The 26731-nt window shown below is 49.0% G+C and overlaps 3 protein-coding genes across 4 annotated transcripts; 1 reads left to right on the top strand and 2 right to left on the bottom strand.

Moving 5' to 3' along the window:
* Positions 1-1072: 1072 nt before the first annotated feature.
* Positions 1073-14606, bottom strand: GPR137 (G protein-coupled receptor 137). Of its 2 annotated transcripts, none has more exons than XM_087943183.1 (8): positions 14421-14606; positions 13093-13488; positions 9832-9881; positions 8034-8259; positions 6369-6518; positions 4862-4990; positions 3044-3138; positions 1073-1907 (listed from the first exon to the last, which is right to left on the bottom strand). In XM_087943183.1, exons 2-8 carry the CDS (start codon positions 13168-13170, stop codon positions 1733-1735), a joined length of 903 nt encoding a protein of 300 aa, XP_087799309.1. In that variant the 5' UTR covers positions 13171-13488; positions 14421-14606; the 3' UTR covers positions 1073-1732. The 2 variants fall into 2 exon arrangements, with proteins under 2 accessions (XP_087799309.1, XP_087799308.1); XM_087943182.1 differs by having other exon boundaries at positions 12805-13488; positions 14421-14596.
* A 1593-nt stretch (positions 14607-16199) lies between these two features.
* BAD (BCL2 associated agonist of cell death) lies at positions 16200-23623 on the top strand. The gene is made up of 4 exons (XM_087943751.1): positions 16200-16463; positions 19169-19360; positions 21341-21504; positions 23036-23623. The coding sequence occupies exons 1-4, from the start codon at positions 16304-16306 to the stop codon at positions 23159-23161; spliced, it is 642 nt and encodes a 213-aa protein (XP_087799877.1). The 5' UTR covers positions 16200-16303; the 3' UTR covers positions 23162-23623.
* Positions 23449-26299, bottom strand: LOC113429824 (uncharacterized). The gene is made up of 2 exons (XM_026692338.2): positions 26201-26299; positions 23449-24806 (listed from the first exon to the last, which is right to left on the bottom strand). Exons 1-2 carry the CDS (start codon positions 26233-26235, stop codon positions 23942-23944), a joined length of 900 nt encoding a protein of 299 aa, XP_026548123.2. The 5' UTR covers positions 26236-26299; the 3' UTR covers positions 23449-23941.
* Positions 26300-26731: the final 432 nt, after the last annotated feature.

Below are 26731 nucleotides of genomic sequence, written 5' to 3'. Positions count from 1 at the left end.
ATGCTTCAGGATGGGTGGGCTTCAACTCCCAGAATTCCCTACTTAGCACGCTTTAAGATGGGTGGACTTCAACTCCCAGAATCCCCATCCAGCATGCTTCAGGATGGGTGGACTTCAACTCCCAGAATTCCCCATCCAGCATGGTTTAGGATGGGTGGACTTCAACTCCCAGAATCCCCCATCCAGCATGCTTCAGGATAGGTGGGCTTCAACTCCCAGAATTCCCTACTTAGCACGCTTAAGATGGGTGGACTTCAACTCCCAGAATTCCCCATCCAGCATGCTTCAGGATGGGTGGGCTTCAACTCCCAGAATTCCCTACTTAGCACGCTTTAAGATGGGTGGACTTCAACTCCCAGAATTCCCCCATCCAGCATGGTTTAGGATGGGTGGACTTCAACTCCCAGAATTCCCCATCCAGCATGCTTCAGGATGGGTGGACTTCAACTCCCAGAATTCCCTACTTAGCACGCTTTAAGATGGGTGGACTTCAACTCCCAGAATTCCCCATCCAGCATGGTTTAGGATGGGTGGACTTCAACTCCCAGAATTCCCCATCCAGCATGCTTCAGGATGGGTGGACTTCAACTCCCAGAATTCCCCATCCAGCATGGTTTAGGATGGGTGGACTTCAACTCCCAGAATCCCCCATCCAGCAAGAACTCACTAGATGTTGAGTTCTAGTTCTGTCTTAAACATGAAAACCAATTGCTTGACTTTGAGCCATTCCTCTCTCAGACTAGCCCTCCTCACTGCTCAGGCTCCTTGCTGTCTCCTTCTTGCTCACGCAGTAAAGACTCTTTCAGTTTCCAAACAGCCCTCAACGCACTCACACTCTGACAGGACACTAGCCAGATGAATACCGATGGAGGCTGGTAGGCAGAGACACAATTTTTGTTTTCTTATTTTCCTCCCCCAAAAGTACAACTTTAAAAGCAGAACTATAATGACGTGGGAAAATCCCCTGAACAAAACTGAATACCATACATGTAAGTACCCGCGAAAACTTAAGAAAACACACACACACACACACACACAAGTATGGGGGGGAAAAAACGGGCGAGGCCTCCTGTCGCTAACACAAAATCCATTTATTGGAAGGAGCAAGCGATCATATAGCACCAATAACGGCGGAAGTTGTCTAGCGGAGGAACACAGAAGCTTATTCCGAATTATACGGCAGCTACCGGCTTTATGGGGAGGGGGGGAAAGAAGGGAGAGGGAGAGGGAAGAGGAAAAGTGACCCTCTACCCATTTCACAGAATCTGTTCCCAACAACATCGAAGATAAAAACGCGTCCCCCCCTCCCTCGCTCCCCTCGCCATGTCATTTTAATAAAGTGCTAGTGTTCTCAAATATCCTAGGGGTTAAATATTTAAGGGACATTTCAGGGGGGAGGTGGGAGGGGGAAAAAACGGGGGGGGACTCGAGGTTCCAGCAAAAAAAAAAAAAAAAAAATCACCAGCCAGCCCTGGAATTAAAGGATGGAATGAGGTTTTGGGGGCTAAAATTCAGGGAAAGAGGGGGGATGAAAGGAGGGGGGAAGATGGGGGTCATGTGGCTCTAGTACCCTGTTTGCATGCCGGTTCGGTCCCCTCTCGCCCCCCAAAAAAACAACAACCTGGCACTCATTTACACACGGAGGGGGGGCATTTTCAGCAGCATCTCGTGGGGGGGAGGTGAGTAATGGGAGGTGGGTGGGGGAGATGGGGAGGCCGTCCTGTCCCGTGCCTCAGTTCTGCGGGGTGGAGTAAAGGCTGTGATGATGGTGGCTGCCGGAGACGGCCGCCTGTGAGAAGAGAAGGGGGGCGGTGGGCGGGTGGCCCCCAAACCAGTCCTGCTCCCCCCCGCCGCTGCGGTTGATGGAGCCGTAGTAGCTCCCGCTGCCGTGGGTTCGTCCGGTCAGGCTGCAAAAGGAGGAGGAGAGGAGACACGAACCAGAGGGGTGAGAGATTCAGACAGAAAGGGCGGGAAGTTTTTCCTTCTCCCTCCTCGCTCTCTTTCCTTGTGTGTGTGTGTGTGTCTTTCTCTCTCTCTCTCTCTCTCTCCTCTTTCCCACTCTCACCTTCTTTCTCTCTCTCCTTTCTTTCTCTCCCCTCCTTCTCTCTCCCTCTCCTTTTTCTTGCTCTCATCTTTTCTCACCTTCTTCCCTCTCCTTCTCTTTCACCTTCTCTCCTTTCTCTCTTCTCCTTTCTCCTTCTTTCTCCCCTCTCCCTCTTCTTCTCCTTTCTTGCTCCTCTCTCCTTTTTCTCACTCCTTTTCTCCTTCTCTTTTCTTTCTCTCTCCTTTTCCCCGCTCTCTCCTTCTCTTTCTCTCCCCTCTTCCTCTCTTTCTCTCTTCTCCCTTTCTCTCTCCTCTTTCCCGCTCTCACCTTCTTTTTCTCTCCTTCTTTCTTTCTCTTTCTTTCCTTTCTTTCTTTCTTTCTCTTCTCTTTTTTCTTCCTTTCTCTCTCTCTCTCCTCTCCTCTTTCCCGCTCTCACCTTTTTCTCACCTTCTTTCTCTTTCTTTCTTTCCCCTCTTTCTCTTTCCCTCCTTTTTCTCGCTCTCACCTTTTCTCACCTTCTTTCTCTCTCCTCTCTCACCTTCTTTCTCTCTCCTTTCTCTCTCTCTTCTCCTTCTTTCTCCCCTCTCCCTCTCTCCTCCTTTCTTGCTCTCCTCTCTTTTTTCTTGCTCCCTTCTTTTTCTCTCCTTTTTCCTGCGCTCTCCTTCTCTCTTTCCCGCTCTCTTCTTCTGCCTTTCTCCTCTCCTCTCTCTCCTCTCTCTCCTCTTTTCTGCTCTCTCCTTCTCCCTTTCTCTCCTTCTTTCTCTTTTCCCACTCTCTCCTTCTCCCTTTCTCTCTCCTTCTTTCTCTCTCCTTCTCTCCTCTCTTTCCCTTTCTCTCCTTTCTTTCTCACTCTCTCCTTCTCTCCTCTCTTTCTCGCTCTCTCCTTTCCCCCCCTTTCCCCTTCTCTCTCTTTCTCTCATTTTCTCCACTCTCCAGTGTCCGTGTTACCGGGAAGGTTTTGCTGGATATTTGAAGGATTTTTTAAAAAAGGAGGTTTACCTGCTAGTCAGTCCTTCGTTTTCGCGCTGCCCAGGATAGTCAAAGAAATAAGAACGGGAGACACCCAGCTGCCGGTTGAAGACGCGACTGGCACTCTGCCGGAAGGAAAAAAAAAGACCATTTCAGCTTTCCTCCCCTTGCTGGTTGGTTTTGCTTCTTTGGCCGGCTTGTTTTCATTTGCACCCCAATCGCACTCAGCGGATCTACGTTCCTAGCCCCTACTTTAACAGGGTGGATTGGATTGAAATCAAGTCGACTTAAATCGGGATTTAAACCCCTAGTAAAAAGTCTTGGATTGAAATCAACTCCGCTTGTCATGTTTTTTTTTTAAAGAGCAACCGGGACAGTGCCAGTCCCTTAGTATGTAGCAGTGACACAACAAGGTGAGGAACATGGCGGGGCAGCAGGTGAGTGGATGCCCGCTAACAGGCGCTGCCAGGACGGGTCTGAAAAGACAGGCGCTCTTTAATATGACATTTATAAGCTGCTTAGAACAGGCTCAGGGCCCAAGATGCTGAGTTTGTCGATCAGAAAACGTCAGCAGTTCGGCGGTTCGAATCCCTAAGCACTGCGGAACGGAGTGAGCTCCCGTGATTTGTCCGAGCTTCTGCCAACCTAGCAGTTCGAAAGCACGTAAAAAAAATGCAAGTAGGAAAATAGGGACCATTTTGGTGGGAAGGTGACAGCATTCCACGCGCCTTCAGTGTTTAGTCCTGCCGGCCACGTGACTACGGAGACGTCTTCGGACAGCTGCTTAGGTGGCTTCACTTCGATTTTGACCGCTTGCCCTGCCTCCTCACACTTAAGAGGGTGGTACAGGTGCGTTTCTCTTCAAGCAATCATACGGTTTGATTTGCAAAACAATGGGATAAAAAGGAATATTCCTGAACTTCATTTTAGGATTTATCTCACTGTTACTGGGAAATTGTCTGAATGCATCAATGCAGGGTGGTGTTACCTCAGCTTGGATTCATGGAATGGGATTACCCCAAAAAAAAGTAAATATTGCAGAATAGACAGCCAGCCTCAGGCTACCTAACTAAGCTCCGTTTCATGCTCAATAAACTAAATTATCAATGTTACCTTAAATAGAAAACTATCTTTAGATAGATTTTTTTTTACTGCAAAAGCATTTGATTAAAATAAACGTGATAAAAGTATAAAAAAAAATCCGATTTAAATTTTTAAAAATCCGATTTAAATTTTTTTTTTTAAAAAAAGCACATTTTTAAAATTTTATTTTTAAAACCCTCGATTTTTAATCCACCCTGCTAAGTAAAACACCCGTCCCTTCACAGCCTCTTGATTGTGAGGCGAGAGCGCCGCGCCTAGGCCGCCGCGGCGCTACACGGTAAGATGGGCAAGCCAATGAATAACTAGACCAGGGGTCTCCAACCTTGGTAACTTTAAGCCTGGAGGACTTCAACTCCCAGAATTCCCCAGCCAGCTTTGTCCTCCAGGCTTAAAGTCCTCCAGGCTTAAAGTTGCCAAGGTTGAAGACCCCTGAACTAGACAAACGAACCAATAAAAGGGGTTACTTCTTGGAGGAGGAGGAGGAGGAATGGTAAAACCTGGGGGCGGAGTCCAAAAGAGGCATCAATCTAGCATCCCTACGTAGTCACAAGTGAACTAAATCCAAACCTCTTTGGCTCTTGTACTAACGCTAACCAGGCGCTGACTTGTTTGTTGGGAAAAGATTTTAAGAAATGAAGCGGTTTAATTGAACCTTCACGCGTGGAGCTGCTCTTTCGCGCGCCTGGTATCGAGATCCAGAGTCTTGATTCCTCTCCCCTCCCCCTCACCGAACGTCCCGCTCACCATATCCTGAGCCGGCCGATGCACCCGGAAAAAGCCCACCAGCAGCGTGGTGGGTAGTAACTCCCAAACGAAGAGGATGAGTCCAAAGACGATATAACCTTGATCCCCAAGATCGGTTATTAGGTCGGCCTGGAAGTGGGGGAGGGAGAGAGAGACTAGGTAGTTAAAACACACCCCTTGATTCCCAAATCTTTATACCCTCATTCAAATCGTAAGTCTCTAGCCGCATCTCCAGAGTAAAAAAAAAAAAAAAATGATTTATTAGGAGTGACCATGTTGGCGTTACCTGGGTGCAGCTGACACTAAGACACATCATTCATTTCAGGGTTGCCAGATCGCAGTTTGTCTCTGCGGCCAAACTCACGTCAAAATACGGCCAAATTATTTTTTGCTCATGGTGACGCGCATGCGCGAGGGAAGGAGAGCGCCAGAGGATGCGCTTGTCCTCCTTTTGCTCAGGGTGACGCGCATGAGCGAGGGAAGGAGAGCTCGGGATGGGTGGGGAAGCCGAGGGGCGTGGCGTTGGAACGAGCCGTAATAGGAATGGGTGTGGTGTTGATGGAGGAGGAGCCGCCCCTGCTCGGGTCACAGGCGGGAAGGGGGCGTGGCCGGGCGCCAAGGTCCCGAAGGGGTGTGTGACGGGAGTTGAGAGGAAGCGGGCGTGTCGGAGAACTGAGAGGACGCGCTTGTCCTCCTTTTGCTCATGGTGACGCGCATGCGCGAGGGAAGGAGAGCGGCTGGGTTGCCATCTGGCCGATTTCACGGCCAAGCAACTTTCGTACGGCCAAATTTCCGTTTGGCCGGAGACATCATTTTTTCACGGCCAAGCAGATAGAAATACGGCCAGATTTCTCGAATTTGGCTGGAAAAACAGCCAGATGGCAACCCTGATTCATTTCCCCCTTTACCCTGGATGCATATTCTCCAATGGGACACGTCCATAGCCAAGTGACGTCAATCATGCTCTCCGGTAATAATCTTGCGCGCCAACAGCTTCGGCGGCCTAGCAATTATCTGAAGCATTTAAGGAATGCCCTACTTTCCCTTCCTGCTGGCAACTAAAAAGACCAAAGATGTATTTTTTTTTAGTTGACCCATTCTTTGACTTGTGACTGGTCACTTAGCATAGATTCGAAGTTACGACGGACCTGCCTTGAGATTACTTTGGGCTACGTTTACATCCGTTCGCAGCGTTCCACGGTCAAAATGCCTTAAAATCAGGTCAGTGATTCGCTTTATGACCATGATGGGCAGGCTCTCTAACGGTCACAATTCGAGGACCGGCGTAGAAGTGGCTACAAAGCGTGCCAACCACCCATCCAGCTAGGCCAGAGTCAAGACAGTGTGAATTCGGACGTTTGAATATTCATCTATTTGGAGCCTGGGGGAAACTGTTCCATGCTTCCTAGCTCAGGGGAGGGGGAGGATGGGGACTGTGGTCCATGATGCTGGAGATGCCCTCCCCCCACCAGGTGCTCTTCAGCCTCCCTTCCCCCGAAGGATTCACCTGGTCGGAGACATTGTACCAGTCGTAATCGAAGGAGTCGAGCCGGGTGCGGGATGAGAGCGCCAAGGCAGCTAGGTTGTAGCAAGCGCGGCTGGCGTAGAGCAGGACGATGGTGCCCCCCATGGCTGCCGTTTGGCACAGCGTGGTGCCCTGTTTCGGAGAGAGGAGGTCAGTTTGCAGATGGGCTATTGCCAATTAAAACCTGAGGCCTGACTGGGGCATCGTAATACATTTTTTTTTTTTTAAACAATTTTATTGATTTTTAAAAACAAACAAAACAGACAAAACATAACAACATCCAGCTTTCTTTCATAAATATACAAACAGTGTATCGGTTGGTTTACCAATTTTTGTGTGTGCATCCATTTCGTGGTCTCAATTACAATGACATTACATAATATCTCATATTGTCAATCAGAAGTTATATACCCTAGTATCACTATTAAACAATCATTTCACCATGATTTTATTCATTCATACTTTGCGAGATAACTATAGTTATCTGGCATCGTAATACATTTTTTGTTACGGTCTTCAACCAGCACCGGAAGGGTGAAAACGCAAATGGGGAATCATTTTAAAAGCTGGAAAAATATAAAATACGCAAACTGATAAAGACTGCTGGATGGAACACGCCACCAAACGTTGATTGTATAGAGAGAGCAAATCCTACTCTCTACTAGCACGGATGACATAACCTAGCTGGGTCAAAACCAAATTCAGAGAGCCTCAAAGGATCCCACAATCCTCCCGCTTCTCCTCCACTTAAATAGATATTTAAGATCTCTTTCAGCCAAACAAGACGTAGCAGGAAGAACCAGTTTGTTATTCATGGGAGACGACTCTTTGGTGCAAAGTCTTCCTCCTTCTCCGCTCCTCCTCACAAACCTTTTAGCACTGATGGTGTTACCTAGCTGGGTTGAAATGAAACATCTGCAAGAAAACCATCAAGGTCACAGAGACTAAGGACCCCAAAACTCATGGTCACCCTTCTCCTCTCTGTAAACCCCATTCTCTTCTAGCGCTGATGAGACTACCTAGTTGGGTCATGAAACATCTGCAAGAAAACCACCGAAGACCCCAAGTTCTCTTCCTGCTCCTCCTCCCCCCCATCCTCTTCCTCCTCTCCACAAAACCCCATTTCCTTCTACTACTGATTCTGTTACCTAGCTGGGTCATAAAACGTCTGCAAGAAAATCACCCAAGCTCAGAGACTGTCAAGAACCCCACACATTTATATTAAATCAGAATAAAATAGAATAGAAATACAGAAAAGAACAGAATGGAAATAGAATAGAACAGAGAATAGAAAAAATCGAATAAATAGAAAATAGAATATCGATTAGAGAATAGAAATAGAGAATAGAATAGAATGGCTTGGAATAGAAATAGAATAGAGAATAAAATATAGAATAGAACTGAATAGAATAAAGAGAAAATAGAATATCGATCAGAGAATAGAAATAAAGAACAGAATAGAGAATAGAATAGAATGGCTTGGAATAGAAATAGAATAGAGAATAAAATATAGAACAGAACTGAATAGAATAAATAGAAAATAACAGAAGAGAACCGAATACTAACATTGGAATGAAGAACAAAATGGAATGAACTGGAATGGAACAGCAGAATATTCTGTAACAGGGCGGAAACAAGAGGGCGCACCTTGGCTTCCAGGTAGATGCGTGTCGAGGGAGAGCCACGGGCCACGAGGAAGAGGCAGAGGGCGAGCGAGACGGCCCCCAGCACGAACAGCGAGTCGCTGATGAGAACTCGGGCGAGGACCACAGCCCAGGGCTCAACCTGGCGTGCCCGCACCAGCACGGCGCACGCCACGTTCACCACCAGGAAGAGGACGCTGGCCCCGAAGCACACCCCTCGCACCAGCAACCTGGGAGGAAACAACCCAACTTGGAGTAAAGAGGGAGAGAGTCACGAGATCCCCAAAAACGTCTTTCTCCTGGATCAACCAAAGCCCCTCTAGGTCAACTCATAAAACGTTCCTATGCTTGTTTTAGTAATTGCAATAAAAAAAGGAGGGGGGGGGAAGTGAAAGTACATTCCAACTCTTCTCTTTAAAAGGTTGTAACTAAAACTACCAGAGCTTTTGCCCGGGAATATATTGAATTGGAGACCGTGAATGATGACAGCCAGCCTGTAATTGGAGAATGGGATTGATGACACCCAGCCCGTGTGAACGTGCTCAGTTGGAGAATCTGGTTTATGAGACCCCCAGGGGGGGAGGGGGGAAACAGGGTTCACAGGGGACTGTAAATGACGTATGTGTTGTGGTTAGCCGGCAGCAGGGGCGGACGGCTGAGGAGAGCGAGGACTCAGGTGAGGGGCCAGGACCATTAGGGAGTGGATTGCTGCCTTCAGAGATTGTGGGGGCTGTCAGCAGCGACGAGGAGGTTCCCGAGGAGCCTGGCCCAAGTGCGCGTGTGCGCAGGGCTGCTCGTAAGAAAGAACAGCTGCAAGCAGCACGAGCGACTCGGGAGTAAGGCTGCAAGGTAATAGCCCCTCCCTCAAGAAGATAAAAGGCAGCTGTGAAACGAACGTTCTTTGCAGGAAGCAAAGATGTTTTGGAACTCAGCCTCGTGGACATTGCAGTGTATCTTAAGTTGGTATTTGAAGACTCTTGTGTTGTGAAATATTTCTTATCTGTGGTTTTTGGCAGTCTCGCACAGTTTTGGCGAGGCTTGTGCTTATCAAAATTAATTAGTTTGCAGCAGCCTTTCAACCAGGGATTTGTAAGAATCATTAAAAAGGTTTCTGTTCCCTTTGGTTCGTGTTTGTTTTATTGGAAAAGGGTTTGGGTCAGAACAGTATGCCACAGCTGGCTTCATACAGGGCAGGGCACGTCGCCTCTAATGAATCCTTTGAAGTTTTTTGAAGTTTGGCTCGAGAATCATGATTTAATTAGGGCGATTGTTGGAATCTCTGATCTGGGGCGGTGCCCACCCAGGGCTGCCAGAAAACCTCTCATGTTAAAAAGAGCGGCTGTGTCCCGTGACTTATAGCATTTATGATACCAGGTAGTCCTCTACTTACGACCACAACTGAGCCCCCAAGGTTATGCCGCTAAGCGAGACAGTTGTCAAATGGCAGTTTTGTCCCATTTTACGACGTTTCTTGCCACGTTCATTAAGGGAGTCCCCTGCAGTTGGTAAATTAGTAACCCAGTTGTGAACTGAATCTGGGTTCCCCATCGACTTGGCTCAAAGGTCGCAAAAGGGAATCGCGGGACCCCAGGACACGGCGACTATCATAAGCACGAGTCGGTTGCCAAGTGTCTGAATTTTGGTCCCGTGACCTGCAACGGTCATTTAAGCGTGAAAACTGGTTTTCATGTCGCTTTTTGTGACTGAGCACTCACGAAAGGAATAGTCGTTAAGTCAAGGACCACCTGTAGTTTTGTGTAAGAAAACCCCACGAAGACGCTGGAGAAAGACGGAATACTCACAGGCCTTTGATCAGTTCAGGACGATATTTCGCTTTGGCTTTAAAAACCACCTGAAAAGGAGAATAAAATTGACCATTAGTTTTATTTTGGGGATGGGGGCGTGGAGGGGGTTTTCAGTAGCCTGCTTTGATTCTATTTTGATGGACGGGGGCTGCCTGCATTTGCCAGAAGTGGGATACGATTCAATATTTATTTTATTCCAGTTTCATTTTAAATGGTATTTTATTCCAATTCCATTTTAAATCGCTTTTTAAAATCAAATTTTAGTAATAATTTGTTTCTGGAACTCTGCATGTTGATATGGCCCAGGGGCTAATCAATCAATCAGATAACAGATAATCAGAGTTGGAAGGGACCTTGTAGGTCATCTAGTCCAACCCACCGCCCAAGTGGGAGACCCTACACCATTTCTGACAAATGGCAATCCAATCTCTTCTTGAAAGCCCCCAGTGATGACGCTCCCACAACTTCCGAGGGCAACTTCTGTTGATTGTTCTCACTGTCAGAAAGTTTTTCCTTATTTCCAGGTTGAATCTCTCCTTGTTCAGTTTCCATCCATTCTTCCTTGTCTGGCCTTCAGGTGCCTTGGAAAACAGCTTGACCCCTTCCTCCTCTCTGGGGCAGCCCCTCAAATATTGGAAGACTGCTCTCCTGTCTCCCCTGGTCCTTCTCTTCACTAGACTAGCCAGGCCCAGTTCCTGTAACAGTTCTTCGTATGTTTTAGCCTCCAGTCCCCTAATCATCCTGGTTGCTCTTCTCTGCACTTTTCCTAGAGTCTCAACATCTTTTTTATAATGTGGTGAACAAAACTGGATGCAATCAATCAATCAATGTAAATAAAGATTATATCAGAAAGCGTTCCAAGGGCCAGGTTTTCTCAAGCTTCCAAAAGCTCACATTCCCTACCACCCAAACCCATCCCGTGGCTGGGGATGATGGGAACTAGGGCAAGAGAAGGCATCCTAAAGAGTCTACAAGGCTTGGGGTGGAGTGGGAAATCTTAGCTTCCTGTCGTAAATGAGGGGAGGAACAGAGCCAATTTATTGCCAAAGCCACCGAATGACCTTGAAGACGGCTCCTTGGGGGACTGTGTAAAATGCACAACTCATATATGTCCATCAATTCTGTTCTTAGGTTATGGAAAGTCGGGCTACCAACCACAATTTCTGCTAACCCAGAACCGTTTTGCACTCTTTCTCTTCCTTATCTGGTTTGGGAGTCTTCCTCCTCTTGATAAACACACTCAGTAGCAAGATCCCACATATATCAAACATGCTGCAATTGCTACTCAGCTGCAATTAAAGCAACTCGGTTGTTGCAACCTCTTACAGCCATAAAACATGCCCATTTCTGCATGCTGCCACTGATACCAACGGGATATATACACAGAGAGAGGGAGAGGGAGAAAGGAGGGTGGAATTTGCAACTCGGAGCAAGCATTTTTAAACCACTAGCTATTCTGCTATCTTAATTTACTGATAAGGCTTCCTGTGGTTTTGATATGGCTGTGAATTCATTAGTTTTGCCCTTTTTAACACAGAGGTGCTAACAATGCAAAATATGAATGTGCTGTTACGGCGTGTTTTTTTTCCCCGTGGTTTTTTTTTTTAAATTGGCATTCTGGAAGGTAAAAAAGGAAGGTAATCTTGTTACTTTTAATCATCCACTATATTTGAGGCATAAACACAAGCTTATAGACCTTTGCTGTGAATTGGGATAACTATCGACATGCTGGTTATAAGTACTGTGGATTTTTATTCCTAAATGAACAGATAACACTCCATTAAAGAAAATTCATCTACAGAAAGAATCCAGCATATCAGGAAATATTCCGGCTGGGGAATTCTGGGAGTTGAAGTCCACACATTTTAAAGTCCCCAAGATCGGGAAACTACTGGTTTGGAGGTAGTGGAAATAAGATCAAAATAGATAGATATTTAAGATATTTTTAACCCAAAACATGCATGTGAAGATAGAACTAAGATGTAATTCCTGGAAGATTGGTCAGTGCAAATCCAATTACCCTCTTTGCAAGCAGTCCTTGGTGCTCTCTGAGCTTGGTTGCTTTCTTGCACTGATGATGTTACCTAGTTGGGTTATAAAATGTCTGCAAGAAAAGCACCAAGCTCAGAAAGAACTAAGGACCCTCACAGGCACGATCCTCCTCTTCCTCCTTGCAAACCCCATTCCCTTCTAGCACTGATGTTGTTACCTAGTTGGGTTGTGTGAAATGTCTGCAAGAAAACAACCCTGCTCAGAGAGCCTCTAAGACCCCCAAGTTCATTTCCTGCATCTCCTCCTCCCCACATCTTCTTCTCTCTCCACAAACCTCACTCCTTTTAGCACTGATGTTCCCTAGTTAGGTCATGAAACGCCTGCAGGAAAACTACCAAGCTCAGGAAAATACCAAGGACCCCACACAATACCCTCCTCCTCCTCTCCACAATCCCTACTCCTTCTAGCACTGATGACATCCCATAGTTGGGTCACGAAACGCATCTGCAGGAAAACTACCAAGCTCAGAAAATACCAAGGACCCCACAATAATACTCCTCCTCCTCCTCTCCACAATCCCTACTCCCTTCCAGCACTGATGACATCCCGTAGTCATGAAACGTCTGCAAGAAAACCACCAAGCTCAGAGAGCACCAAGGACCCCATAATCATTCACATCATCATCTTCCTCCTCCTCTCCACAATCCCTACTCCCTTCCAGCACTGATGATGTACCCTAGTTGGGTCATGCAACGCCTGCCAGAAAACCACCAAGCTCAGGAGAGCACCAAGGACCTCTCATTTCAACCCTGAGCTACAATATATTCTTTCTTGGTTTCCTCTTCACCCATTAAGACCCTAGCTCCCCTGTGGTTAGGTCAGCATTTACCCAGAAGGCCTAAGGACCACTGCCTCCACCTGGCCGTTTACCCACAACCCTACGGGGTCCCGTGTTTGGGAGCAGAGAACGGCATTTACCTGGGCAAAATAGAGATTCATGAGGGTCAGGGTGAAGAACTGGAGGCAGACAGGGCAGCAATACAGCAGCCAGAAGAAGAAGGGGTGCAAGTGGTTGGCCTTCAGGGTGTTCCGGAAGTAGAAGGAGAAGAGCGTGGTGCGCAGGGCAGCCCAGAAGAGGCAGAGGAAAAGGAAGACGGTCTGGTAGCTGAACTTTTTGTGGCGGTACAGGAGCACCAGCCAGAGCTGGGCGTAAACCGAGAAGAAAAGCAAGGCGTATAAGGCCGTGTAGAAGGTCGTCAGGCCCACCTTGACCGCGGGCGGGAAGGCCGGCGTGAGCCGCGAGGCCGGCACGATGGAGCTCAGGTTGCTCACGGCCTTCTCCATCTTCTAGGAAGCCATCATGCCCGCCCCCCCGCAGATTGCAGAGAGAGAGAGAGAGGAGGAGGGGGGTGTCGCACCACCACTGCAGCCCCCCTCTCTTGGCCCCCGCATGGAGGGCGTGTTACATCCTTTGGGGAGGTGGTGGGGCGGGGAGGCTGGCCCCTCCAGCGGCAAAAATCAAAGGATGCCTGCTTGTTCTATGGGAGATCCTGGCTTGGGAGGCAGCTGAGAGTCGGGGGATCACCCTCCCTGGATCTCCTTGTGGGGGCGTGAAGAAAGGGCAGCCCCCTCCTTTTGTCCAACTTGGGAGCTTTGCAGGAGCTGCAAGAGGAAGAGAGACAAGAAACTGGGGTGCTTTTCAAGCTGCCACCCCTTTCTCCCTGCCGCCCCCTCCCGCTAATAATCCTCAAGAGGTCTGGGGCTCTCACCCTGCAGGCCCTGGACAAATCCTCTCTACTCACAGCCTTCCAATGTCTGGGTCCCTTAAAGCCCCCCTCTCCATTCTCCTTGGGTCTCCACCTCCCTCAGATACCCCACCCCTATTCCCCTGCTGCCCAGCTTTCCCTTCTAGGACCCCAATCCTCCCCACTCCCACCCTTGCAACGGCTGGGTCTCTTAGGAGCTCCCCAAATTCTCCTTGAAGCCTATCTCGAGCCCCCCCCTCCCCACCTCTATATCTGCAGCCCCATTTTCACACATATCCCCCCCTCCGAATCCTCAGAGGTCTGGGACCCTCCCCATCCTCCCACCTTTGCAATAGCTGGCTTCCTTAGGACCCCCCATTCTCTTCTCCTTGAAGCTTACCTCCAGCCCCCCACCCCTATTTCCCTGCTCTCACTTTCACTCCTGCACCCCCCAATCCTCAGAGGTCTGGGACCCTCCCCATCCTCCCACCTTTGCAATAGCTGGCTTCCTTAGGACCCCCCCAATTCTCCTTGAAGCTTACCTCGAGCCCCCACCCTACCCTAGTTCCCTGCTGTCCCACTTTCCAAGCGGCCCACCCTATTCCCGTCCCACTCCTCCTGCACCCCCCTCCAATCCTCAGAGGTCTGGGACCCTCCCCCATCCTCCCACCCTTACAACGTATGGGTCTCTTAGAGCCCCCATTCTCATTGGAGCCCCGCCTCTTTGTGCCCCTGACCCCTTCGCGCCCCCCACCCCAGCCTTATACTTGGGCCTGAGAGCCTTAAATGCTCTTTTCCCCCTTTGCCCCCACCCAGGACACCTGGGACCCTCTTCGCCTCCCCAGATACCTGGTTCCCTTAACCCTCCCCTGCTCTCCCGAGTCCCCGGCTGCCTCTCCGGCCCCACTGCCTCAAATCTGGGGTGGGGGCGGAGAGAAGACGCCCCCTCCCCACAAAGCCAGGCCAGCCGCAACCGCGCGACCTCCCAGCTGCTTCCAGCTGCGCCAAGTGCCTTCGCCCCGCCCACTTTCCTTGGCCGCACCGGCTCGGCGTGCCGGAAGTGACGTTGGCCGCCGGCCGCCGCCGCCGTCTGGTTCCACTTGCGCCAAGGGCGTAGAGCGCGTTTCTGAATGGCGGGGCGCGGGGGGGGGGGGAACCTGACTAGAGCGGCGGCGCTCTTTCCGATTCGCCATCTTAACGATGGGCATTAAATGCACAGGCCGGAAGCGCCTCACGCTAAAGGTTCCCCTGGGTTCTATTCTCTGCTTCCGAGTGCAACTCTTCTCTCAGATCCTTCGTTCCGCTTCACCCGTTTTTCCACTTACATATTCATACGTTTTACTGCTTTTTGACATAAAAGAAGAAAAATTTATTCTGTAGATGCAAGAACTCTCGGTTGGAGTCGGACGGTATCTAAATTGAATAAAGGAATTGTAATTTGTCAACAGCCTGGCCTCCAGCAGTGAAATGCTTAGAATTGAGGCAAGCCAGTGTGTGGACTGCAAGTCCCAGAATTCCCCAGCCAGAAATGAGCAATGCTGGCCTGGGGAATTCTGGGAATTCTGGCCCACACAATTTAAAACTGCCAAAGTTGAGATGCAGAGAAAAACTAAAGCACCCTTTAATATTTAGAAATTGTGGCATAAAATATTATGGGACCAAAGAGTCAAAATGAAGCCTAACCAACGTTTTTATGCACTTTAAAAAAGGGCAAGGGGCAAATGTAGCCACAGAGGGAAGGAGGGGAGAAAGAAAGAAGAAGTGGGGGGGTGACTGAAGAATGGAAAGGAGGGGAAGGCAAAGGAGAAGCGAAGGAAAGAAAGTTGGAAAGAAAAGGAGGGAAGTAGTGAAGGAAGGAAGGGGGAAAAAGAATGGGCCAGGAAGGAAACGAAAGGGAGAGAAAGAGGAAGGAAGGAAGGAAGAAAAGAAGGAGAAGAGGGGGAGGAAGGAAGGAAAGGAGAGAAGAGAGGAAAAAGGGAGGGAGGAAGGAAAGAAAGAAAGAGAAGGGAGGGAGGGAGGCAGTGAAGGAAGGAAGGAAGGAAGGAAGGAAGGAAGGAAGGAAGGGAAGGAAGGAAGGAAGGAAGGAGGAAAAGAATGGGATGGGAAGAGAAGGGAAGGGAAGGGGAGAAAGAGAGAATGTAAGGAAGGAAGGGAAAGAAGAAGAGAAGAGGAGGGAGAGGAGGAAGAAAGAGGAAAGGGAAAGGGGAGAAGAGAGCAAAAAGGAAAGGAGGAAGGAAAAGGGATGGAGGCTGTGAAGAAAGGAAGGAAGGAGGGATGGAGGGAAGGAAGGAAGGAGGAAGGAAGGAAGGAAGGAAGGAAGGAAGGAAGGAAGGAAGGAAGGAAGGAAGGAAGGAAGGAAAAGAATGGGATAGGAATAGAAGGGGAAGGAAGAGAAAGAGAGAGAAAGGAAGGAAGGAAGGAAGGGAAAAAGGAAGGACGGAAGGGAGAAGAGGAAAGAGAAAGGGGAGAAGGAAGGAAAATGAGAAAAAGAGGGAGAGGAAGGGAGGAGAGGGAGGGAAGGAAAGTAGGAGAGGATGGGAGGAAGCAGGGGAGAAAAGCAAAAGGGGGAAAAGGAAGGAAGGAGGCGGGAGGTTAAAAAAGAGGGAAAAAAGAAGAAGGGGAAAATCAAATAAAAGAAGAAGAAAGAGAAAAGGAAAGGGAGAGAAAACTGCAAAGCCCCCTTGAAACTCCCCCCTCCTCCATCCACCCTGGGGAAATAGTACGGGGGGTTGATGCGCCCAAGAGGGGCGGGGTCTCCCCCTCCTCTCCGTCCCCCCTCTGACGTCGCCGCTCCTGATTGGGCCCCGCCGGTGGCAGTTCTTTATCGCCTTGGCGACTCCGGCTGGCTGGCGGCTCGCGGTAAACAGGGGGAAGGCAGCGCTCCGTCCGCAGGTAAGCGCGGCGGGCAGCCCCGGGGAGAGGAGGGGGCCGAGCCAAGAGGGGGAAGGAAGGCAGGAGGAGGCGGATTTAGGGCTGGGGGCTGCAATAACCCCCAAATCTGGGCAGCGCTGGGGGGGGGAAACCTGGGTGGGGGGACACACATGCACCTTTGCATTGCATCCCCCAGATCAGGAAGCGAATGCAAAAACTGGGGTCCGGGATGGGAGGGGGCGCTTTGGAGGTGCAATGGACCCCCTCCCCTCTTTGCAATTCGGAAGACGGGGTGGGAGGGAAAGCGGGGGAGCGTGCAAAGACATGGGATGGAAGGGGACGATTTGCAAAAAAAGGGGGTTGCATCTGCAACCTTGCGCACGCATCTCCGAGGCTTAAGCTGCGGTGGATGGAATTGGGGGTGGTTGGGTGGGCTTTGCACAGCTCCGCAGGGGAGAGGGAGGGGAAGAAGAAGAAAGGGGGAAAAAAGGCTTCGCCCCAGGGAGCTGGGAAGAGGTGCGAGGTGCTTGCGGAACTCCCTGCCACTAGATTTAAAAGGATGGCAGGGGACTGAGCGGATGGGCAAAGGAGGCAAAAGGAGAGAATCGGGGTGCCAGGAGGTGCCCAAAACCTCTGGATAGCCAAAGGGTGGGGTGTGGTTTTTTTGTGTTTTTTTTTTGCAATTGGTTTGTTGAAGCTAGCTAGGTTCGAATCCGGGGAGCATCTTTTGCAAACCCGGGTCTGGCCAAACGTGGGGACCCAACCAGATCCATCTTCTGGATGGCAGCCCCAGACTGTTTTGGGTTTCCTACAGTTAGAGGAGTGGCAAGGGAAGGTTTCTGCCTGTTGGTCATGTCTTTTGTGAGTCAGGATTGTGAAGCTTTGAGCTGGACACATTTCCTGGTGTGAAACTCACCACCTTCTGTTGTCGTCCTAGCTTTGGCTCACCAGGAAGTTGGGTTCACACCAATTTAGGACTGGCATTTGTCAAAAATGGTGTAGAGTCTCCCGCTTGGGGGGGGGTTGGACTAGATGACCTATAAGGTCCCTTCCAACTCTGATTGTTATCTGACTGGATAGAGGGAGATCCAGTGTGTGATGGGAAGTCTACCTGTGTGGTGTGTTTGCCCAGCTGTTGTGCCAGGAAATGCTTGTGGTGGTGGGACATTATCTTGGCCAGGGGGTCTTCAGACTTGACAGTTTTTTAAGGCTTGTGGACTTCAACTCCCAGAATTCCTCCTCCTCCAGTCATGTTAGCTCGGGAATTCTGGGAGTTGAAGTCCACAAGCCTTAAAGTTGCCAAGTTTGAAGGGTGGACATTTCTCGTGTGGTGTTAAGTCGGGTTTAGGGTGTTTAAACACTGGCAGCGTTTCCCAGGAGGGTTTTAAAGCATCCTTTCTCCATCCCAGCCACTGTTAAGAGGGGTGGACTAAAACTCCCAGAATTCCCCAGCCAGCAATGCTAGAGGAACACTAGACTAGTGTGGAAAAAAAATGTCCTGCCCCAAACTTGGGAAGATGTAACAGGTCTGTGTCAAAAGCGACACATCAGACAAGGTGACAATCGGACTCCAAAGGTTATTATAATGGGGGAATCCATGTTGCTGGGCTGTCCAGTTTGGTTTGATGAGTGGCATAATATATCTAATTAATTTATCATATCCATACATAAATATATAAATATTATAAATAAATGCCTTTCTCCTTCCTTGCCTATTTTTCTCTTTTCCTTGACTTCCTCTCCTTTCTTCCTTCCCCCTCCTTTTCCTTCCTCCTTTTCTCCTTCCTTCCCCCTCCCTGCCTCTTTTTCCTTTCTCCCTTTCTCCAATCTTCCTTCCTTCCTTCCTTCTCTCCCCTTCTCCTAATCCACCTTCCTTCTTTCCTTCCTCCCTTTTTCTCTCTCCTTTTCCTTCTTCCCTTCCTTTCCCTCCTCCAATTCTCCCTCCCTCCCTCTCCTTCCCCTCTAATTCACGTTCCTTCCTTCCCTCCCTATTTCTCTCTCTTTCCTTCTTCCCTTCCTTTCCCTCCTCCAATTGTCTCTCCCACCCTCCCTCTCTAATTCACCTTCCTTTCTTCCCCATTTCTCTCCTTTTCCTTCTTCCTTCCTTTCCCTCCTCCAATTCTCCTTCCCTCCCTATTTCTCTCTTTTCCTTCTTCCCTTCCTTTCCCTCCTCCAATTTTCCCTCCCTCCCTCCCTCTCCTTCCCCTCTAATTCACCTTCCTTCCTTCCTCCCTATTTCTCTCTCCTTTTCCTTCTTCCCTTCCTTTCCCTCCTCCAATTGTCTCTCCCACCCTCCCTCTCTAATTCACCTTCCTTTCTTCCCCATTTCTCTCCTTTTCCTTCTTCCCTTCCTTTCCTCCTCCAATTCTCCTTCCCCCCTATTTCTCTTTTCCTTCTTCCCTTCCTTTCCCTCCTCCAATTTTCCCTCCCTCCCTCCCTCTCCTTCCCTTCTAATTCACCTTCCTTCCCTCCCTATTTCTCTCTCCTTTTCCTTCTTCCCTTCCTTTCCCTCCTCCAATTCTCCCTCCCTCCCTCTCCTTCCCCTCTAATTCACCTTCCTTCCTTCCCTCCCTATTTCTTTCTCCTTTTCCTTCTTCCCTTCCTTTCCTCCTCCAATTCTCCTCCCTCTCCTTCCCTTTAATTCACCTTCCTTCCTTCCCTATTTCTCTCTCTTTTCCTTCTTCCCTTCCTTTCCCTCCTCCAATTTTCCCCTCCTTCCGCCACAGGCAGTCTACTACCTCTAAGCCTTCTGGAAAACACGGAGTCAAGAGGCAGGGGCGATGCCAGCCCCCTGACCATGTTCCAGATTTCCGAATTTCAAGATGAAACTTTCTCCACGAGTGACAAGGACCCCACGGATCCCAAGCTGAGCGTCTGGGGGCCCAAGGATCTGAACAGCCCCTCGCATGAGAACCCAGGTGAGGGGAAACGGTGGAGGGCTTCCTCCCAGCTTACTATTTCCACAATTTCTCAGCTCTCGAGCAAAGTTTTACCCAGTCCCTTGAGAAAACAGCCCCGATTAAACCCTGGTTTGCTTTATCATGGTTTCTCGGTTAAGCCGCAGTGCGATGGGTCCTCACAAAATTAGCAACCTACCTTTGGCCTGCGTTTTGAAAAGAGGTCAAATACAAGCAGTTCTCGACTTACGGCCAATTAGGATCGGAACGTCCGTCGCTAAGCGGTGCGGTCGTTGAATGAGCTGCCGTGTTCCCCCCCCCCACTCAATTTCGCAATCTTTTTTTTTCTTTTGGCTTGGCCGTTAAGCGATTCTTTGCGGTCGTGAAAGTCAGAAGTCGGGGACTGCAGAGTGTATGAGATCCTTGGTTTAATTTAAGCTCTGGCTGATTTTAAGGTTGCTGGACAGGAAAGAGGAAATAAAAACGAATTTGGGGGGATTTCTTGTCTGTGTTCCCCCCGCCCCAAGTTGCCTTCCGTATAAGACAGTTGTTTTATCCAAAATCTGAGCCGTGTAGTTGAAACCACAAATGACGCTGCTGTCAAAATTGATACGATGCGTCCTCTGACACGCTTAAAGCCCATTCAGTGACGTGAAAATTGCTCCTGTCCAGTTGAGCGTACAACAGGGATCTCGCCCTATTCAGCTGCGGTCTTAAATCCACACCCTCTGGGCTCCACCAAAGGAAATGCCTATCAGATCACGCCAGGTGGCTCATACGATGGCCTCCTACAAGGTTAGCCTTGACTTACGACCATTCCTTTAGTGGCAGCTCGAAGTTCCAAACAGGAGGGCTCTTCGGTGCTCTCTGAGCTTGGTGGTTTTCTTGCAGACGTTTCATGACCCAACTGGGTAACCTCATCAGTGCTAGAAGGGAGTGGGGTTTTGCTTTGTTTATATACAGGTCACTTGTCATGTTGGTGGGGCAATCAAGGAACTACCAACTCGAACAATTAATAAAATAGAATAAGGAATAGAAATAGAATAAGGAATAGAAATAGAATTAGAATAGGAATAGAAATAGAATAAGGAATAGAATAATTAGAATAGAATTAGGAGTAGAATAGAAACAGAATTGGGAATAGAATAGAAATAGAAATAGAATAGAGTAAGGAACAGAATAAGGAATAGAATAGAATTAGGAGTAGAATAGAATTAGGAGTAGAATAGAATAAGGAATAGAATTAGGAATAGAATAGAATAGAATAAGGAATAGAATTAAGAATAGAAATAGAATCAGGAATAGAAATAGAATAGGAATAGAAAAAGAATAAGATTAAAAATAGAATAGGAATAGAATGAGAATAGAATACAGAATACAATAGAACAGATTAAAATAGAGAACAGAATAGACTAAATTCATTCAGTGGGAAAGGTAACTTCATCAGTGCTATGGTAGAAGAGACAGGGTTTTTCCTCTTTATGTGTTTCCTTGCAGAGATCAAATCTCTTTGATCTCCCTTCTAGCACTGATGATGTTACCTAGTTGGGTCATGAGTTGTCCACTAGAAAAAAAACCAAGCTCAGAGAGTACCAATGATTCCTCATTTCAACCCCGAGCTACAAACAATCTCCTTTATTGAAGTTACAACAGTGCTTGGGGGGGAAATGTGACTTATGACCGGTCGTCACACTGACAACTGTGGCAGAATTCCCGTGGATCATGCGATTCAAAATTCAGGCGCTTGGCCCTCTATTTATGAAAGTTGCAGAGTCTCATGCGATCGGCCATTTGTGACTTACCGACCAATTTTCAACAAGGATCACCGAACAACTCCAGAGGTATATGCTTAACAACCTCAGGGTTGTTAAAAAAAACAACCGCCTTGCTTAGCAACGGAACTTTTGACCTCGCGGTCGTTAAGACGAGGACTCTCTGTCAATCTGTCCATGCATGGGTAACTCCCACTTCCTTCTAACTTGAGATGTCTTGCTCTGTTAGAACTGAGACGCCGCATTGGGTCGGACCAACTCGATTCGGAGACCTCCGATGAGGTGGGGGCTTTCCGGGCCCGCTCACGCTCTGCCCCTCCCATTTTGTGGGCCGCGCAACGATACGGCCGAGAATTACGCAGGATGAGCGATGAATTTCACGGCGCCCTTCAGGTAAGGCTGGCCTCAGCAGGGCAGGGCAGGGACGCCAACTTTGCAAACGCTGAGCGATCCTTCCATTTACGGAGGGTCTACTAAAGGGAGTAACCTACAGGGAAGTCCTCGACTTACAACAATGGAGCCCCAAGTCTCTGTTGCCGAGCGAAACATTAGTGATGTCCAGACTCATGAATTAATTAGGGCATCCGTTGGAACCCTGACAACGTCAGGGCTTCCGGCAGTCGCCCCCATTTAAATCCTGAGTCTCGAGCCAAACTTCCAAAACTTAAAAAGGATTTATTGGGAGTAAACATGCCGGCACTGCCTGGGTGCAACCAACTCTGAGGCACATCATTCATTGTCACTCTTAACCCTGGTTTTCCCCCACCTCCTGGGTGTATCGTAATTCATATTCTCCAATGGGACACCTTCATAGCCCAGAGTCATCGATCATGCTCTCTAGTTAGAATTTTGCCCAGCAGAAACTTCAGTCACCTAGAAACTATCTTTGAAAACATTTATGGAATGCAAGCTGCTGCACTGCTTCCCCCTCCCTTTCTGTTTGCAACTCTAAAAAGACCCTAGAAATATTTTATGAGTTGACAGACAAGTGAATGTTGCCCCATTTTACGACTTTTCTTGCCGTTGTTAAGTGAATTGCCGCCATTGTTATGAACACAGTTGCTAAGCGAATCAGGCCTCCCCGTGGAGTTGGCTTGTCCAAACAGGATTGCCTGACTCCCGGGACACTGCAACTGTCATAAATATGAGTCAATCAAGCGGCTGAATATTGATCTAGTGACCAGGGAGATGCCGCGACAATTGTAGATGGTTAAAAGTACCTTTTTTTCAGGGGCGTTGTAAATTAGAGCGGCCATTAAATGAACTGTTTGTCAGCTTTGGAAGCCATATTGAGACCAGATGCTCCCACGCTGCCACATTTTGAGCCTGAGAAAGTGGGAGGGGGGAATATATTGGATATATCTACTTAGACATAACAACATTCTTTTTCTAATTCAAGGTCATGTTATTTTGTGCCTAAGTGATGGGAAGTCTCAAGTTGGGACAGGTGGTGATTGGGGCATGTGATGCAATGATGGGTGCAGGGGATGGATTTGTAGTTTTTAACTTATTGCAAAGAAGCCCGAAACTTTCACATTCGGGATTCCCCAGATGTGCCAGTTTACTGTCCAAAATAAAAGGAACATTTGAGAAGATACCTGTCTCGGAGTTATTGGTTGGAGCGGAGGATTGCTGGAACGCTGACATGGTTGTAAGACAAGGACTACCTCTAATCTAATTGTAACTCTAATTGTAATTCTAATTCCAATTCAAACCTTTGCTTGGTTGAACGCATCTCAAAAGAGAGAAAAGCCGCCGCCGATCCTTCTTCGTTCCACTTTGCCCCCAAGGAAAAACGATTCAAGGAAAGAAAGACGGCAACCACGATGGGTGCAACGGTGACCTGTTTTACCAATCGGCATAGCGATATAGTCGGTCCACCAGTTGCGTCACAATCTCACGTGCTTTCTCCGCTGTCTTTCAGAAGCTGCCGCGCCCGAAAAGCGCCGGGACCTGCTCCCACATGGACCGTCCTCCTCCCAGCTGGAAGGACACCCTGCGGTCGTGGTGGCGCCGAAGTTGCCCGGAGAATGGACCTTCCGGTTCTTAACCGGGTTTTGCTGCTACCAGTTACGGGGGTGGGTGGGAGGGAGGCACTTGGTGGGATTTCGACCGTATGCTTTTTCCTCCATGGTGTATCCTCCAAATTATTCCGGGTGCCAAGTTTGTTCCCCAACACTTTCCATTCTTTACGCCACCTACAAGAAGTTTACTCCGGATCTGACATCATGGCACTGTCCAGATTTTCACCCTCTGCTCCTTCAACCCTAAATTAAATTCAGGGGTGTGTTTTCCCCTTCCCCAGTATCCAACACCCTTAATTTTCCAGGGTCCCCCGTCCTCTCCTGAAAAATCAAGGCAAATACCCTTTTTTGAACAAAGCAAAAACAAACAAACAAACCTGTATTTTTTTTCTCACCTTCACTCTCTGTATTGTTGCTGTTTATTTGTCTTTTAATTCCTAAAAGGAAAAAAAATAATGTATATAAAGGTTGTTATTTCTGGCTTCTCATCAGGCCTCGTATCCATTTTTTCCGCCCCACGATCTCGCAGCTGCATCTCAAAAAGGTTGCATCTCAAAAACCCACCCACCCCTCCAAAACGAGTGACCAAAATAGCCTGACATTTGTAAACCTGGCTAATTTAGGGTTGACTCAGCCATAAGTGAGTCAGTTAGGGCAAGGCACTAAACCAACAATTAGCAACCAAGCGTTGGCACCTCGGCAAGACCAAGCTTCGAGATAGGAAATTGACTTCACGAAGCGGGTGACCACCTTCCTCAAGAGTTGGAAGAATCCCGGTTGAAGCTGGCGGAATCCATGCCGGCTTCTTACACCACCCCAGTGGGATCCCAGCAATACCGTTTCCCGCAATCCAGGCAGTTTAGCTCTTCCATGTCGGCTTGGCTCAGGTCCCACGACCACAGCTGGCCGTTTTCAGCCACGCGGCGTGGAGACGCCGACTTGGGAATGATGCTCGCGCCTCGGCACAGAGCCCAACGGAGCAAGACCTGGGCAGGCGTACGACCGCGCCGCTGGGCTACGGCCCGTACTGTGGCATGCTCTACCAATGAGCCAGTCCCCAGCGAGGAATACGCTTGCAAATGGAGGCCGTTCCGGGTGCAAAATTCGAGCAGCTCTGCTTGCGTGAATTCAGGGTGGAATTCCACCTGCAGGACAGTGGGTTTCACCCTGCAGTGGGCCAGCAGTTCCTGAAGATGCCGGACGGTGTAGTTGGAGACGCCAATAGCTCGGACCTTCCCAGCTTCGTACAAACTCTCCAGGGCGCGCCAACTCCGCAACCGACGTTCCGGGTTCCCGTCGTCGTCCTGAGGCCGGCCTTGAGTCCCCGGCCAATGGATCAGGTAGAGATCCAGGTAACCGCAGTCCAGGTCTTGCAAGCTGCGAAGGCAAGCTTGGTAGGCAGCCTCCTCTCCGTGGTCTCTCGGGCTCAGCTTGCTGGTCACGAAAACGTCCTTGCGGGTGAGATGGTGGCGAGGCAGCAAATCCTTAAGAGCTTGTCCGATCGCGGCCTCGTTGCCATAGACGGCGGCCGTGTCCACCAAGCGGTAGCCGTTTGCCAGAGCCGCCTCCAGGCTGGCCTGCACGGCCTCGTCCCCCCTCAGACGGAAGGTGCCAAGGCCCAGAAGGGGCATCGGGACGCCGTTGTTTAACCACACGGTCCGTTCCGGGAGCCTAAAAGGAGCAGAATTGGATACTTGGATCTCCATTGTAGATTGAGGACTAGCTGTGTCGAGAGCGGGTGCCCGGACTTAAGTCCTCAGCTCTCTACACAGCTCGTCCTCGATCTACATTTAGTGTAGATCAAGGTTCATTCAGTGTAGCTTCATTTACTGACCAAAGTTAACACCGGCACTGAAAAAAAGTGACTTACGGCCAGTTTTTTCACACTTAGCGGCCATTCCCGTGATCCAAATTGAGGCGCTCGGCAACCGACTCATATTAAATGATGGTTGTAGCATCCCAGGAGGGGATCATGTGGTTCCATTTGGCGACATGCCAAATCAACAGGGGACTCCAGATTTGCTTAACAACCATGTTACTCATTTAACGACCGCCGTGGATTCCTTTAACGACGGTGGGGCAAGAAAGGTCCGTAACACTGGGGCAAAACTCAACCCTTAAGAAATTTTGGGGTTTGTAACCTGAGGACCCCCCCCTGAATGCATTTTTACAACTGACTGTGGGAAAGCCATACTCGGTTGTGTTCACGGCTTAACCCAATTAGGTTGGGGACCACATGGGTGTGTGTGTTGGGATTCCTGGTCTGTTTTTCGGCTTCTCGCTTGTAGCCTACAGCTTTGGGATCTCCTGGTGGTACCCCATCCAAGCAGGGACCAGGTTGGGCTGCAAGCTTTATCCAGGACTGAAGGACAGGAGGGTGGAAACCGAACTCTTCCAAGTCACTTTGGCTTTGATGGGTTGATGGGCTGCAAAGACCCAAGTCACACAGTCCAATGGGAGAGTAAGTGGGACGCCCTCTAGTGGCTCCTTTGCACCCCTACACCTTTCGGACCCTAGTTAGTTGGAAAGTCCCCCCTCTAGTGGCCATGCTTTGTTACTGCACCCCTCCCGGGAGCCTCTTTTCAAAGGAACCCCTTTTAGGAAAAGGTGCAAGCTTTTGGGGGCTGCAGCGCGCTTCACGGGGCGACCCCCCCACACACCGTAAAAGCAAAGAGGGGAACGGGCATCGCACAGGGACACAAAATATTCTGCTTTCTTGAGGGGAAAGCATTGCATTAGGCAAGGAAGCACCAGGTTGTCACGAGCAAGGGGCTTTGCAAGGGGTTGGGCCGCGATTAAACCCCCCCCTTTTGGGGGAGCCATTTGCACCTCGGGGGACCCCACTTTAAAAGGGGCTTGCAAGTGGATTTCCCTGGCTTAGCATGCAATCCCAAGCATGGCTTAGCTAGCAAGCCGGGTTTAAGCCAGCTTTAAACCCCAACCGGGCCTTACTTCTTCTTCTTCTTTTTCTTTTTTTTTTTTTTTTGCAGACTTGCTAGCCTTCCCTATTTTGCAAAAAGAGGCGAGAAGACCCCCCCTCCCCCGCACCCCCTTCCCCAGCTTACCAGGACGCAGGAAGTGCCGTCTCTCTGGGTTGCATGGCTGATCAACAAAGAGAGGAGGCGGGACCAGAGGCCGGGTGATAGGTGGGGCTGCTGCCCAATCAGGGCTAGAGAAAGAGGAGGCGAACCCGGGAAAAGGAATTTAAAAAGAGAAAGAGAGAGAGAGAGAGAGAGAGAGAAAGAAAGAGTGTGAGAGAAAGATAAAGAGAGAAAGTTCACAGGAGAGAGAAAGAGACACAGAGAAAGAGGAGAAAGAGTATGTGAGAGAAAGAGACAAAGAGGAGAAAGAAAGAGTGTGAGAGAGAAAAAGAGAAAGAGCATGTGAGAAAGAGAGAAAAGAGAGAGACAGACAGGAGAAAGAATGTGAGAGAGAAAGAAAAAGAGAACGAGCACGTGAGAAAGAGAGAGAGAGAGAAAGAGCATGTGTGAAAGAGACAGAAAGAGGAGAAAGAAAGAGTGTGAGACAGAAAAAGAGAAGGAGCATGTGAGAGAGAGAGAGAGAGAGGAAGAGAGAGAGAGAGAAAGAAAAGAAAG

This window comes from Notechis scutatus, chromosome 14, assembly GCF_049901735.1.
Source record: "Notechis scutatus isolate UNSWTSFEM ecotype Mainland chromosome 14, rNotScu1.2, whole genome shotgun sequence".
NCBI classification, from domain to species: Eukaryota; Metazoa; Chordata; class Lepidosauria; order Squamata; family Elapidae; genus Notechis; species Notechis scutatus.
Note: the sequence above shows the minus strand (reverse complement) of the source record. Positions and strands in the feature narration are given on the sequence as shown.